This window comes from Lepisma saccharinum, chromosome 21 (genome assembly GCF_977018435.1).
Source record: "Lepisma saccharinum chromosome 21, izLepSacc3.1, whole genome shotgun sequence".
Lineage (NCBI taxonomy): Eukaryota > Metazoa > Arthropoda > Insecta > Zygentoma > Lepismatidae > Lepisma > Lepisma saccharinum.
Genome location: NC_139249.1, coordinates 5,683,825 through 5,699,633, shown reverse-complemented (window position 1 = coordinate 5,699,633; position 15,809 = coordinate 5,683,825). Strand labels below are relative to the sequence as shown.

At 35.8% G+C, this 15,809-nt stretch overlaps 2 protein-coding genes across 4 annotated transcripts in view; one reads left to right on the top strand and one right to left on the bottom strand.

Moving 5' to 3' along the window:
• LOC146004418 (ectonucleoside triphosphate diphosphohydrolase 1-like) overlaps positions 1-5,055 on the bottom strand; it is a 143,284-nt gene extending 138,229 nt beyond the window's left edge. For all 3 annotated transcript variants that reach the window (XM_083143267.1, XM_083143266.1, XM_083143268.1), the window contains exon 1: positions 4,941-5,055. The gene's annotated coding sequence lies outside the window, so the exon portion shown is untranslated. The remainder of the gene's footprint in view (positions 1-4,940) is intronic.
• A 62-nt stretch (positions 5,056-5,117) lies between these two features.
• The window catches only part of LOC146004378 (uncharacterized), a 134,150-nt gene continuing 123,458 nt past the window's right edge, over positions 5,118-15,809 (top strand). Inside the window, exons 1-2 of the mRNA XM_083143179.1 lie at positions 5,118-5,202; positions 5,436-5,693. Of these exons, the coding sequence (XP_082999305.1) occupies positions 5,179-5,202; positions 5,436-5,693 (282 nt within the window). The 5' untranslated portion in view covers positions 5,118-5,178. The remainder of the gene's footprint in view (positions 5,203-5,435; positions 5,694-15,809) is intronic.

Here is a 15,809-nt window from a genome sequence, read left to right as displayed (position 1 = left end):
TTTCTGATACCAGAATCAGGTGTTAAGTCCATTGGTTTGATTTTCCATATGCAGTCAACAATTACATTTAGAAAAAAATATGGCTTGAAGGAGTTCCATATTATGTGAATCGAAACAGACAGAAATGCTGATTCCTTACAGTTTTCATTCTGTGGTATATTTGTAAGTTAACCATTAAAAAATTGCAGGGTGCACATTTATATTGCTCATCACATCCAAATTCATCCATGTTAATAAAAAGAAGTAAAGTGCTCCCCTGTGCTTTGCACACACCATGGAGGCATACAGGGGGTGTGGAGTAAGGGCCCCACACTTTCCTAAAAGTGGGGGTGATGTGATCAGCACCATGCTCCTGGCCACCTTTATCCCCAAGTTTCCTCTAGGTACCCACTTTATGATGATGGGTGGGTGCAGGAGCCACTTGAGCAGGTGAAAAAAAATCCCGGTTCTACCCCACTGGGGATCGAAGTCTGGTCATAATCATAATATTTATTCATCCGTTGACCCATTCTTAATGGGTATGAATTTCATCCAGATACATGAAAATATAAGGTATTGTATACAAGCAATTACAGTATAAGAACAAAAGATTTTCACATGCTGCACATATGTGATAACAAATAAATTGTACATTACATTCACAATATTAAAAACAATGATAAACAAACAAACAAACAAACAAACAAACACACACACACACACACACACACACAGTTATATATATGTGTGTGCGGATTGTCTTTGTATACTTAATTTTTTAGATTTCCCCATAAATAAAAATCGCAGGCTGACAAATTGGGGGACCTAGAGGGTTTTTGAAACACCCGTTTCTTGTGAGAGGCAGCTGATAGATTTCCGAGGAGACTGTTCTAACCTTTGTCCAATCTCATTGAGTTTTTCCTCAGTAAGTACATTTGGGTATTTCTTTCCACTTTATTCAGAACTGACCCTGTTACTCTAAACTTTTTTACGAGGTTTAATATAGTGGTCCTATGTGGAACGGGAACACCAGGAAATTTTGTTGCAAAACGTCGTCGCACTTCTCCACAATTCCTCTTTCCGAAGTAACACTCAACAAGATAAATCTTTTGTTGTAATGTAAACTTTTTGTGGTGCCATATTAAGCCACAATCTTCAACACCCGGACACGACATAACACAACTTCCGAGGGAGGATTATACTTGAGTCAGTCTGCAACGTCAACAGAAAGGGAAAGAGAGTGAAGGCAGGGAGAGCAAAAAAAACAGACTGTAGTGTCGACTGTCGAGGATCCCATTCACCGGGAAAGACACGTACTGACGCCGGGCAGCTTGCAGCCGAGTCTCGTAGCAAATGTCAGGGAATGCTCTGTATATAGTACATGCATGACTTTTTTAAAATTAGAGTTACATTGTTCCTTCTATGGTATTATTACATTTCCTTGTCTACTTGATATTTGTACCAAATCTAATTTATAGTTCATTAATGTTATACAGAACTCTGTCTGTGAGGTATTTTTTGATTAGCTGCAATTTTTTCCTTAAGGGAGTGATATTTTTTAGCAAATGGAGAAGGTCGTTGTGGAATTTTATACCTGCAGAATGCGGTGATGTCTGTCAGAGTTAATCTTTTAGTCTGGATATGCAAGTTTTGTCTGTCTTGCATTATGTCCATGAATTTCTTCATTTCTGTCTTTGTCATTAAGTACATAGATAATAGATTTATTAACATACAGCGAGTATACAGTCATAATTTGGATTTCGCACAGTGCAATTCTGCATGAGGATCTGGATGGTATTTTGCATATAAGTCTAACAGCCCTTTTTGTAGTGTGAATACTCTTTTTGTATGTATGTGAGCTGCCCCTCCCCAAGCTGCAATACAGTATTCTAAGTGAGGATAAACAGGACCATAATACAGGTTCATATTGATTTCCTTAATATTATATTGTGAAAGTATTTTCAATAGATAAAGATTTTTTGAGTTTATCACAGACATGACCAATTTATCATCGATGATCAATCCTAGAAATTTTACATGGTTAGCATACTCTATTTCATTTTCATCTAAGTAAACCGTCAAGTTATCAAAATTCTTCTGGTCTCTCGAATGGTAGTCACATGCCCTAACGACTGAGCTACCATGGTTCATGCTGATGCTGGCAAGTAATTTGCGAACATTTTTACGAACATCTGCAGCCTGTGAGATTCACACACAAATGAAGTTGAAATTTGATACATTTTTATAGTGTCACACATTTAACACAATTTTGTTGATGCTTTTCATGCATTCAGTATATGCCATCATACTCAAGTTTTTCCTCATTTGTTAGCAGCCACCATAAAGTACCTCATAATTCTATGAAATCAGTTCATTATGAATAGTATAATCCAATATCATGTCTAGAACCTTAAATTTTATGTGCAAAATATTGCACACATAACGCTGGAATGCCCCTGTATTATATTAACAATACTTTACTTCACGGAAAACGTGTGCTTGAATTATCTATTACTGCGTCTCTCATTCCCATAGTATGAATACTTTCCTGTTGAATTACTGGACTTGTTCCAACCGGGATACAATAATTCCTAGGGTACCTGTTTGATTTCGGGAGAACACCTCTCACTTGTTTATTTCGTCATTTTTAACATTTGTACTTACCTATTGTGCATTGTGAAACATTGTTTAAGGTGGGATTTTGCTTTTCTCGTGGAAATAATTTCAATTTTTCACAGTACGAGTATTTATTGTTCTTCCTTCTTTCGCTTCTGTAAGACACAACATGGCGGGCACAGCTTGGCGCGTCATGGATCAACAGTGGGTATGCAGTGTTTCCAACCTTCAAGGATAGCCCCAAAAACCATTTACAGATAGCCCCATGAACCATTTCCGGCAAGGTTAAGTTAGGTTAGGCAAGAATAGTTAAACTTTTGTTCGTAAAACAATGCTATACAGCTTTTTTTTTAAAAAAATAACCTTCACTTCTTGCAAAACAACGGCGTGATTGGAAACATTGACAGGGTGTTATGTCATCAAACGTACGGAACATCCAGTCGACGTAGAAGAAGAACTGCAATTGTGCGTCGAAGATATATTTCTCTTCGAAAATGCATGAATTCCCGGTCAAATAGATTCAACGATGAAAGAAAATACCTCCACGACCTTTGAAAATGCTACAGAAACTCATTTCCGTAAGTAGTTTCTTCTGTAAAATTGAAGAAATCCGTTCTCCCGAGAACAAATCATTTCTGCTTTGTCTTAAGCCATATTATCCAATAACTGGAGCATTACAACAGCTTGTAGCAGTTACTGGTGCACCAACTGCATGGGACTTCAAACATAAATGCTCAAGTAAACCATTGATTTGCACATGGTAATTTTTCAAATGTAGTAGCCAGGCATAATAATTTAACTGTTCGATTTACATAAGGATTATGAATAATAATAATATTTTTTATTGTAGAAACACATGAGAACAACACATATATTACAATCGTCAGAAATATAACCTAGCCTTATACTAATAAAGTATATATAAAACTTACAAACAAACATCCCAACAGCATCTTAGAAATGTAACACAACTACATAAATTTAGTAGTTAACATTATTATCTTACAAGCATAACTATTTTACCTAACAAAATTAATTTCAAAGAATTCTTCTGCCATATATATACAATTATCAGTCAATATTTTTTGGTTTTCTTTTGAATTTTAAAAAGGGCAGTTGCTGTAAACACAAAGGGAGAGCATTGCGAAACTTAACCGACATGTAGTAAAAATTTTTTGTGTCTTGTTGTAATTACATCTAAACAATCCCTATTTCTGGTGTGATAGGTTTGTGAACACCCTAACTCCTCATAAGTGTGAATGTTTTCTTTTATATAAAGCAGGCATTGGAATACAAAGATAGTGTTCAAATGATGATTAAATCAATGCATGCATGATTTAAATAGGGAACGAATTATATTATTATTGGTCCTGTCCTACACTGTAAGAACACATCAGAATTAAGCATGCCACTGAAGCTGGCAAATGCTGTCACAACACACGATATTTGAGTGATATTCAAGAAAAACTGTGTAGAAAAGACTAATCTAACAAACAGATAGAAACACATTCTTGCAACTGATACCATATTTTTAACATGTGTGAAATAATTATCAAATGACAAATGCTGGGATTAGTCACCCTATGATCCTTAAATAGCGATCTCTCCACCCCGCTTTCCCCAATGCATTAATGTGGTTTCAAAATTTGATATTTTGAGATCGAAGAGAATTCCCTTCCTATTATCCAGTATCATGCACACTGCCCACTTGCAAGGAAATATTTGTGCAGAATTTCTCTTCTTGTAGGTGTTTCATGTTACAATGTAAGGCATATTTAAAACCAGATGTAGTACACATATTTTTTAAACATTTACGTAGTAAACCTCAACTCATACCCAGAATTATGACGAGAAAAGTAAACACAACTAATTCAGTGCAAAGGTGTATTGCAGACTAGACAAACACCTGTCAAGGACAAATCATTCATTATTTGAACTACAGCATGTACTGAGCTTTCATGAATGAATGGTTATCAAAGAATACTCCCTTACACATCCGTGAATTGTAATTAATTACCTTTGCTTCAGCCCTCTTTAAATGATGTTTCGTCATAAATGTTGCGTGTGGCATGAATGATGTGCATAACGGCTGATATTAATTACTCCGAATTCAATTTTACGGCAAAGTGTTATTCTAGTGTATCAACAAAAGCACACTGTAACAATAAATATGCACGTCGATAACTGTATTATCTTCCAACTATAGCTGAATAAGAACCTGCAGCTAAATACGAAAATTCACACCACCGGTTACACCTTGTACTCATATTTCCCATACATTTTCTTCATAACAAGCACAGGATTACCATTAATTTCGGTAAAATCAAACTTTACAGAGGACTTACGCATCAAACACAAGTTATTTTCCTAGTAAAACTTCATTCAGCATACAATCCCGCTTTTCATCTCTGCTTGTATCCTGTGTCATATGGCATAACATTCCGCCATTCTAAGCCACACTCGCTCAGTGCATGCTGGGTAGGAAACACTGTATCGGTGACGTCATATAATTAGAGTAAATACAAAGTAGACTGATGTTGTAGTGTGGCGTGCTCTGTTCGTTTCGTGAATATATTTAATTCTATGATGGATAAAAGCAAAATACAGGTACGTAGTTTGCTCAATATATTTTTGAATATTTGTAGTATAAAATAAACATAGTTCAATCAATATTCAGTGCATTTAAAAATGATAATCAGTAAATTTTATTGACATTTGCTCAGGGCCTTCCTTATCTGTAAGCCTACTTGGTGTAGAAATGTGCGTATCCTTGTTTTGTATGAGAAAAAGCATGACACACATTTGTAGAAATTACTGATGTGAGGTTGTTTTCATTTCAGTTGATTGGTACACCATGCGGCCACAATGGACCATATACTTTCTACCGAGCATTTAAATATTATAAGGAGGGAAAGTGTAAGGTTTTAACTTTGAGTGAATTTTTCTTCGTCAAAATATGGAGTGACTCAGATTTAGTGAGCATTGGTGAGCTGCAACTGTTGTGGGAGGATAAAAATAGCGAACAAGTGTTGTCGAGTTTACGTTTATATTTCCTGCCTGAAAATACGCCGGAGGGGAGAAGCGACGACCATGGGGAGGTAAGTACTAATATTTATGTATTTGTTTATTATTATTATTTATGTGTTAATTATTTTCGTAATTATTTTAGTGGCAAATTTCGAGTATTAATTATGGCGATTGTTTGTATTGCAGTGGATTTACGTGCTTTTAGCTGAATCGATATGGCCTTCGTGCTCTAGCGTATGAGGGGGAGGGGGGTGTTGACAATTCAAGAAATTCCAAACTGGTCGCTCGCTTATGACTGGGTCTGTGCTTCTTTTGTAGCAGAGTCGCGCATCTCTGAGCCGGAAGTGATTGGTTAGGAAATTTAAAGTAGCGAAAATACGAGTGCAGTCTTCAATTTTTCACAATAAAGGTATGCGCCAGGAATTATTAAGCTAGATTCGAATGATGTATTAGTCGAACGATGTGAATTATGCTATTAATGTGATATATTGGTAGATGTAATTATGATATATACATTTTCGTAAACTGTTAGTTTTCGAATAAAACAATAACAGTAGCTGATGTATTGTTAATAATGAGAACTTACAAGATAACATGGCTCTATTGATTTCTCAATTAGGCTCGGGAACTTCAAGTAACTTGTTCGCCCATTTTGACCTTGAGTTTACGCTCCTCTCAAGGAAAATGTTTACGTGCAGTTGGCCAATCTAAAGAAGAAAATCGTGTACTCGCAACGCCCATTTTTAATGTATAAACATGACCAAATGGAATTTATTATGCGACGAACGCATTAAATAATTAATGCAGTCCCAAAAATTATATTTTTTTGCACCAGGGAAGCATCGTAATTTTGTGTTTATTTACAATTTACCATGTAATGTAGTAAAAACAACCGTGTATATGCTCAACAATAAAAATAAATAGAATTAGAGTGGCCAGTACAGTAGTCATTTGTAAGATTTAACAGAAATGAAAGATATTTGTTATTTTCAAAGATTATTTGTATATTTGGGCTTTTTTTTCACGATTTAAACGTAACAATTTTGATTTTTCGAAGTTGCAAGCCTGAGCGAGCAGTTCATTTACAATCTTGAATCGACCCCTTGGCGTAAAGCGTGATGTTAATTGGTGGTATTTAATTTCTGCTGTATCATGTAGTTAATTGGGTCACATTTTCGGTCATATTTTTCCTCACAATTAACCTATATTCTTCTTTCATTCTGATAATATTCTTGACTTTTGTGAGTATTATAAACATTTTCTCACAATCATCTCCGTACTCTCTGTTGAAGTACTGTTAGCGAAATTTAGTTTCCGTCAAAATCTATCAACGTAGTTCACCGTTGCCTGAACATGGCTGTAAATAGCCATTTGTTGGGCTTTAGTCAAAAGCTGTTTTTGTCGAAGGTTTCTTTCACGCTGACAATTTATTTTCATTCTACAGTCTCGGCATCAATAGTACTGCAGTTTACCCTTTGTATAGCGGGGAGAACAACGCGAACCAAAAGGAAAAATTGAAAAGCAGCACATTTGTGTTGTAAAATAATTTAAAAGAGAAATAGTTTTATATACGAGTCATTCCAAGTGCTAGGAGGGGATAACGTAGATCCAATGTACGTTAACAAGAGAAATGAAATAATTTCGAAATAAAAGAGACATGCTTGTGAGTAGTGTTTCTGCAATATGAGCGATTTGTAATGTTTGGTTAACAGCTACATCAATAATTACGATGTGGTCTCGGGGAGCATAACTGTTTACTAAGTGTGAAAGAAATCGAATTATTAAGATTCTGTCGTGTATGGCGATTATGTAAGGAAAGTAGAGTATTTGTACGCGTAAGCGGACTCAGAATCTGTGTCGGGTGGGGGGAGTTTCAATCGTTGCGGATAAATATTTCTTTGTTAATTCCGCACAAACTGTGGTTCTGGAATTTATACGGCTGCGGTTCGCGGTTCTGACTTGATAAATAGAGATTTTTAAGACTAAAGATGTTGAATAAGCAAACTTGTGATCCAATACAACACTAATAAGGAAATGTTTGTTGTTTACTTGGGTTATTTCCACGATGAAACGTAATAATTTTGATTTTTCGAAGTTGTAATTTAGTCATTTCTCTTTTCCTCAGAAAATCCTCCCCGCTTATTCTGAAAGTGTAAGCACAACAGTTAAAGAATGCGTTGTGAACTATGTCTTCGTCGAATATGAAAGTATACAGAAGTGAATATATGCTTTCTTTTTTGTATCGTTTCTATTTTTGTTCTAGTAACATCCTTTGCATGAATGAATGAATGATTTCATGCTATGCACCTAGGATACAGTGTAGGCTTATCAGATCATTTGTTATTGTATACGGAAGTTTAAATTCGTGGCTGAATTTTGATCTTCCCCATTCCATTATCACTTCGCAAGTCGAGAAAAGGAGGGGGAAACGGTGTGCTGCGTTGCCACATTTCAGCTACGAGTTGACACCGCACTTGGACGGCTTGTCCTTGCGTGAATGGTTTGATCCCAAGCATTAGTTTCGTCTCGTTTAGCCTCCGTGCATCGATTTGGACATTACACTGTGTGGAAGCTGGAGGAAGTGGGTTCGAACCACGGGCAGATTCATCGTCGCTGTTTTTCTGCCGTTCATTTAAAAATCACTTTGTTAACAAAGATTTGATTCTTGTTATTAGCGTCGCTTTTCTGCCACTTTTAGCATAATTCAACACCCCTGGGTTCGTAGCGTTTATGTACAAAGAATAAATCCAGCTTCCCTCTTACATATTTTTAGAAGTTATTCAACATAGCCTACCACCTGGAATTCTTGAAGAAAAGGCGATTTAGGAACATTTTTTGGAGAAAGTTTACCATTATTCCTCTACGCCCGGTTCAAAAATTTGAATCTTGTTAAGACATCCCCCTTCTCTCGTATAGTTTAACGCTCAATTCCCATACTAAGATACCAAGAGTCAATTGACGTCCTGATGAAAAGAAAGAATACCCATCCCCGGGGAAGAATCGAAACGGGAGTTCATGGTTTATTATTTGAGCATTATCCGCCATTGTTGTATTTTAGTTAATTCGTTTTTCCGTCTGCATTAATGGAGGCTGCAAGTCCGAGTAATAATTAGATGCAGATATTTTTCTAGTGATACATAATATATTTATTGCAAGTCACTAGGGGAAATTAAGTAATATATTTCTTAGTGTACACGTTGCTAGTATATTTTATACACTGACACGGAAACACTTTCAAGTTTTCATTAACGTATCTAGGATTTTATTTTGAGCATGATAGAGCCTGTATGAATTGATCCATGTTATTCAAAATTTAGGTTATGTCACATATTCTTGTGCGAATACATTTGGTGTACCCACTAAACTCGGCGAGTGAGAAAATGAATATTGGTAATCGAACGTGCCCTTTCTTTGAAAGGGGCGTTGACCTCCCCTATCGTTGTTGCGCTTGTTTTGCTGCATCGGCTGTTCTGTGAGCCTATGCTAGTGGCTAGCATAAGGTGATACTGGACTTATCAACCAGTGTTTCCGCTTGAAGTGGTTCCTTGATATAGGAGAAATGATTCTAGGATTAAGAAAGTATCTTTGTTTAGCAACTAATTTTAACTCGCTGCGTCAATTAAATTTATATTTGTATAATACACATGATCTTCAAATCATTGAGAGCCTCGCTGGTCTAGTCGGTAGAGCGTTTGACTGTCACACGGGAAACTCAGGTTCGATTCCCGGGGCGGGTGATCTAAGGTCGGAATTTTTCCGGCCTTGTACCAGCATAAAACGGCTAAGGGGCTCACCCAGCCTCAAATCAATGGGTTCCTGGGGGTAAAGGCGGCCGGAGCGTGGTGTTACTTCCCCCAACATTCCCTAAATGTGCCTTCATGGCACTGTACTACATGCAAAAGGAACGTTACCTATCCCCTGTCATTACTTGCTTGAGTAGTAGCAATAATAATAATAGGTAATAGTTATTCTGAAGTAATAACATTTTTTTTCCGTTGGAGAAACTGTTCTACTGGAGACACCAAATGAGCAAATATATGTCACTTATTTCTTCATATTTTAAAACAACAATAGCTTCGCTTGAATACATATGTTGTTGTAAGTTTACCCGCCCCAGTCAAGAAGAAACTGAAAACATAGTTATGTGGCTTTTCATATAAACATCTTCTTTTTAGATTGTCCAAAACTTTCCCAAGGCACTATTTATTATTTGAGTTAAATGGAAGAATATTACACCTGGTTTCTGTGCATGTACACTCTAATGTTCGAGCTAATAAATTTTTCTGTTATTGTGCAGGAATATTAATTACATTTAGCCTATGGTAGTTATCGATTATTGTAAATATACGCTTTTATGTTGATTTTTCGATTACATAAATGATGTTAATCTCAATTAGGCATCGATTAATCCGTTCGAGAGAGGGAGAGAGGAAATTGGTTTTGAATGATCAAAAAGTAGCCTCTCGTAGCCAAATATTTATTTAAAAAGGCGACAAACAAATAATTTTTCACCAGAACCAAACTGAGACTAATCTGTTTTTTTCTACATGTATGTATTCTGTCCCTAGATTTATTGCGACACAGTGAGTACGAATAGAGACTTGACGAAATAGATGAGAAGACAAGTACAATGAAACATTTTCTTAACCAGTATTCGAACCCAGAACTTCTGACTTCGAAGCACGCTATTCTATCCACTCCGTCACGGAGGCTGGCAGTATACTCAACTTATATAAAACCAGCAAGCGCACTGCGAATCTGTGTTCAAACAGCGTTTCAAGCACGTACAGAATAGCATTAAGCTCGTATATTGATTTTCCGTTGGAAGTTAAGTTAAAGCCTCGTGCTGCTGTGTACTTAATGATGTAGCGGAACACGGAACTTTATATATTTCTTTGACGCTGTTACTCTTTCCCTTTTTGTCCAGTCTTGATATAACTACGTGCTTAGCTTGTAAACTTTATTTGCTTTTGATATCTGATGCACATCATTTGCAACCCGGTGAACCCGTGGTGTTACTGAGCGATGCACGCGTTGAGGAGTTGCGAGTCCTTGTTATCCGGAGTCCACCCGCCCTGCATTGCAGAATATTGAAATATATCGCACAAACATTTATTCTAAACATACTAATTTTTAGTTTAGCGTAGCTGGTGCTTCTGGAAACGTGTATATATGTATTTCGGTCCGAAACCGTCTCTCAAATAATAATAATAATAAAATAATTCTTGAAGCTTTCGTGGCTGCGAATGATGAAGAGGTTATCTAGGGATAACACCTGCTTGATATCCTGAGGAAACCTCTTCATCAATAATAACATAAATCTTTAAACTTAACATGTTAATATAATTTATGTATATTCATAATCATATCGTATCGTGAAAAATGGGTAAATTAATATTGTTATTATTACATGAATAGGTAAAAGAGACGGTATAAGAATAGAAATATAAAACACGTAATTATCATATATACGTATCTTACATGTGGTTAAGATCGACAAAATTTGTATAAAATAACTCTCCTGGCAGGTAAATTAACTTAAAAAATATCTAATATTTATTGAATAACAAAAAATGATGTCTAGTTGATGAAAAGTAAAGTTCCTGATTAATATTTTATGCACAATGTTATGAGCAGTAGTATGATGACTGATGAATCTTCTTTGTTACTGTCAGTTCAAAGCGGTATGATCCCAGTGTAATCCTGGTCTTCATTTGAGTTAGGCGGAAATAAATAACCCTTGATTGTACAACAAATGCCAAACAAGTATTTTGATAATTTAATTTTGTACTTGGTAAGACTTTCGGGGGTGGGGGCGGACCCCCTGCGCGTGCCCTCTAAATACGTCCTTGATCAAAATGTTTAATTCTCTTTTACGCAATGAGAGCTTCAAGAATTCAAACAAGCCGCTGAACAACCTCTGCACCAGCATACATAAAAATCCAGGCCTTAAAAACATGTAGCAAGAGAAAAAGTGGTGGACAAATTGCTGAGCAATCATTGTGAATCCCACTGTAGTAGTAAGGATGGTATTGTGATAGGTTTGGCTAGTGTGTGGACTCATTCAATAAAGGACTTGGAGTAATGGAATATTCGTTATATGACATTATCAGCATCATTAGACAAGTTACGTAATAATGCATAATTGATTAAATCATTCTCATAAGTCTCAAGAAGTCATATCATATACACCCAGTACTGATCGGTATTGAATTACTATTTTTTTTTTTTTTTCAGCCTAGGACCAAATATGAGCACTACAATTTGACATTTAGCACACAAAATTACGTTAGTGTCCCAAGATTCTTCAATTTTTAATTACATATTTGAAGTAGAACATTACTGCAGCAGAAATCCGGTGCAATGTTCATACATTCATTTTTTTAAATCTTGCGGTTGCATAACTATTTGTAGTAATACGTATAATATTTAATTGGCACTGAAAATTGCCCATGATTCGAATTCTTTGCAAAGTGAATGCAACAATTTGGACCTTTTTGGTATAGCAATTGTTGGAATTGTACTTGTCCTCATGCTAGCACAGAAGTAAGAATGGCTTGGTACTACAAAGGCCGATTTATCGATAACTTCCGGTAAATGTATCCTCCTTAAATTGAATGTTTTAGAGTGCAAAAGTGTCCTTGTGTTTTGCTGACAGAGAAATCCTATATCCAGTACATTATATGATGCACTTATCTTCTGTTAGACCTTATCAACTACTGATTAAGAAGGAACAAATATCGTAAAGCCAATGTGAGATAAAAATAAGGTACCATATCAGTAGTTTGTGATAGGAAAAGAATAAGGGGTGAGGAGTCATCCTCATATTTAGAATATGCTGTGTGCAATAATGAGAATATTTCAGGAGACAAAAGGAACGATTTTATTTATTCAGTGCTAGGCAGCCCAAGGAAAACATCAATCTTTATCAATTGTATCTACTGTGGAGCAAAGGCTTCAAATTAGAAGACACAAATTTAAAATAAATTAATCCATTCTAAAATTTAGTAATGGAGTGTTATTGAGTTACTGTGTGTTTATAGTCGTGCCTTTTTGCCTACCTTGAAAGCCCCAATTTAAGTGTATGGTTCAAAGAGAGTAGAGATAACGTTGTCTTATCTTCAACAAACAGCGATAACTTTCCAAATTATATGTCGCAGGGGATGGGACCCAGGATACGTTAAAATAAATTTTATAATAGTCCGAAGGTTCTTCTAATCTACGCAGCGTTGATCAGCGACTGACTTCTGGACTTATTATGCCGGCTGGAAGTTTTTTCCATAAATAAATGCTTTTTCTGCGTTTTCAAGTGAGATCTTAATTAACGTGGTAACTACAGCATAAATTAAATAATATCCCACGTAAGCACGCGTGTCTTAGGATTTTTCACACCTAATTTAACAGTTTGCAAATTTTTGTATAGATTTGTGAAAAACATCAAGGTTTTTTTTGTGAGCCTAGAAAGGCAGAATTATTTACTCATTACTAGCAAACAGTTGTGACTAGTTCGTATTTTCTACAGGTTTAATACACATAGATTCCCCGACAAAATATGCCCTCCCACGAAAAACTTTCCTCAACTTTTAATTTTCTCGTTTACATTGTTTTTCTACCGTTAATCACGACGGTGAGGATGGATAATAAATTGGTGATGGTGGGAAGAACACAGTGCATCAATCAGGATTCGAACCCATGGCCACTGCCTTCGCAGGCCCATTATGATAATCGACCCTCTGCGATGGCGTAGTGATAAGGTCATTGCCTTGTAATCAAGGGCCAATACCCGATGGTGCACATAGTGGTTCGGATCACACTTTAAGCTTTAGGCCCAGTCCCGATTATGTTATCTGTGCCTAAAGTGAACTTAAACTTCAAACGTCAATAGAACATTATGGTAATCACTCACAGTTAATCTATATTTTTCAATTATTGCAATCGATGCAAAGTCATTTACAAAAGTGGAATAAGAATATCATTCATTCCATGGCCAAACAAATTAAAGTGAACGTTATCTTTATAGTTGGCTGATAAGAACTGATTAATATAGCTTAGTGTAACCTCTTAGACTTCGAAAATTATTGAGTAACTCCCATTGTGCAGGAAGTCCTGGAAAATTGATCACGCTTTGCTGGGTGGATGATATTAGTTGCATTTATTTAAAACATATTATGCATTGATAGCATCCCAGTTGCTTACATAATGCACAGAGAATTTTTTATCAGGTTGTTTTATCTGCAAGGGAAAAGCGTAACGCGTGTATAATGTTGTATTCGATTTAGTGATGTAGAGAATGGGTGTGTAATATAATCGGAAAATTCACACAAATCTTCAGATCTGTTCACTTCCCATTTTATTATTAAGAAAGTACAAGATGTGCGTAGAATTGTAGGAATAAATATTACGAGAAAATTGTCAACCGTATTCACTCACTTTGCTGTTTATGTAATAGACTACAATGTTCAAGAATGAATGTTATTCGGCGAACAAATTCCCTCACAATTCATTGCGCGTTTGATCTTTGCCGAAGTGATTCAAGGTATCGTGATCATATGATGAATGTTTACTTTTTACCATTTTCGAAGTCCTACAGAAACCGTGGAAAGTAAGAAGGCTTCTCATACATCCCGATTTCTGCCCAAAGTGCACTGCATGATGACGTCAAGTTGAATATCATTCATTGGAACAAAACGTCAGCTGACACCATCCACACCAAAATCAGAACAAATATATTCCTAAAAGAATGCACGGTACAAGTATTCCTCAGCAAATTGTCCGTGACTATTTTCATTAATTTTTCTCTTGCGTAATTTTTAAGTATACGTCAGCAGCTTCTTTGGCGTTTTCTTTCAATTCTCGTAACTCTCATTGGGTAAAACAAAGAGCATGAACATGATGGTGGACAATTTGCTAGGTAATACTTAAGATGGTGGACAATTTGCTTGGTAATACTTAAGATGGTGGACAATTTGCTTGGTAATACTTAAGATGGTGGACAATTTGCTTGGTAATACTTAAGATGGTGGACAATTTGCTTGGTAATACTTAATACTTATGCATTCCATTGGGGATGGACAACTTGCCAGGTACTATTTGTGTGTCTCACTGTAAAACCCTGAAGGCACCAGGTTCATTCATTCTCCAACATAATAATTAGTGGGTAGGTGACTTGTTCAGTCTGTTTCCCACAATGTGATGAATTAGGGCTTGGAAGTTAATGAAAAATCATATTTTTTTCCGAACCTTGAAAACAATGCTAAACCTGATATCAATCCGTTTTCCTTATGTTAGAACTAGAAAACTTTTTTTTTTCATTTTTATGTCATTTTCAGTAGTTTTTGCCGTTTTTATTCATATATGAGGATTATTTTTCCTTCTACCCCTACCCTACTGTTTCGTGTTTAAATTTCCACTCGCCATTAATCGAAAATACGGTCAATGGAAATGCACAATATTATTTTTAACCGAAATGTTTGGAAATGGATAAATAATTAATTATGGGACATTTATTTTTCTTCCAGCACTTAAAATAATTTGTGAAAGTTAATGCTACTTTGAGGTTCTGACCGCTATAATCGCTTTAAACTGTGGCTTTAGTCGCAATATAAAATTATTATAATGTGATGTACGGGTATTTCCAGATGCTGGCCGACAACTGTATAGTGCAAAGCCCACTCTGAAAGGATGTGAATGACACAAAAAAAAACTTGAAGTAAAAATAAGGAAAACATCATTAGCATTTACTTGTTTTTTCCCTTTACTTCAGTAGTTTAAAGCACCAAACAACGGGTTTTGTCTAATTATTCAACTACTCTCTTGTAATTTATGAAAAAAATCAAGCTTTCATTTTAAGAGCGAAAATTATTTTGAGGTCATTTTTTTTACCAATTTTAGGTCCTGGTGATGATAATGCATTGAAAACGTTAGTAAGGACATTCCGTTATTTAAATCAACAAAGGGTGTAGAGCTGATGCCGTTGGGTGTAGCAACGTACATGTTATACTTTTGTTAATCATAAAGGCAATATTCATCTGAAGGAACAAATTACACAACATGTATCCATCCATCCATCCTTTGTTGTATGGAATATTTTGCATCTCTGGGGTTAATGATTGAAGATAAGTAGTGTTGAACAAAATATCCACTGTCGAAATTTATCTACCATACGACAATCTTGGCAGGTTGTATCA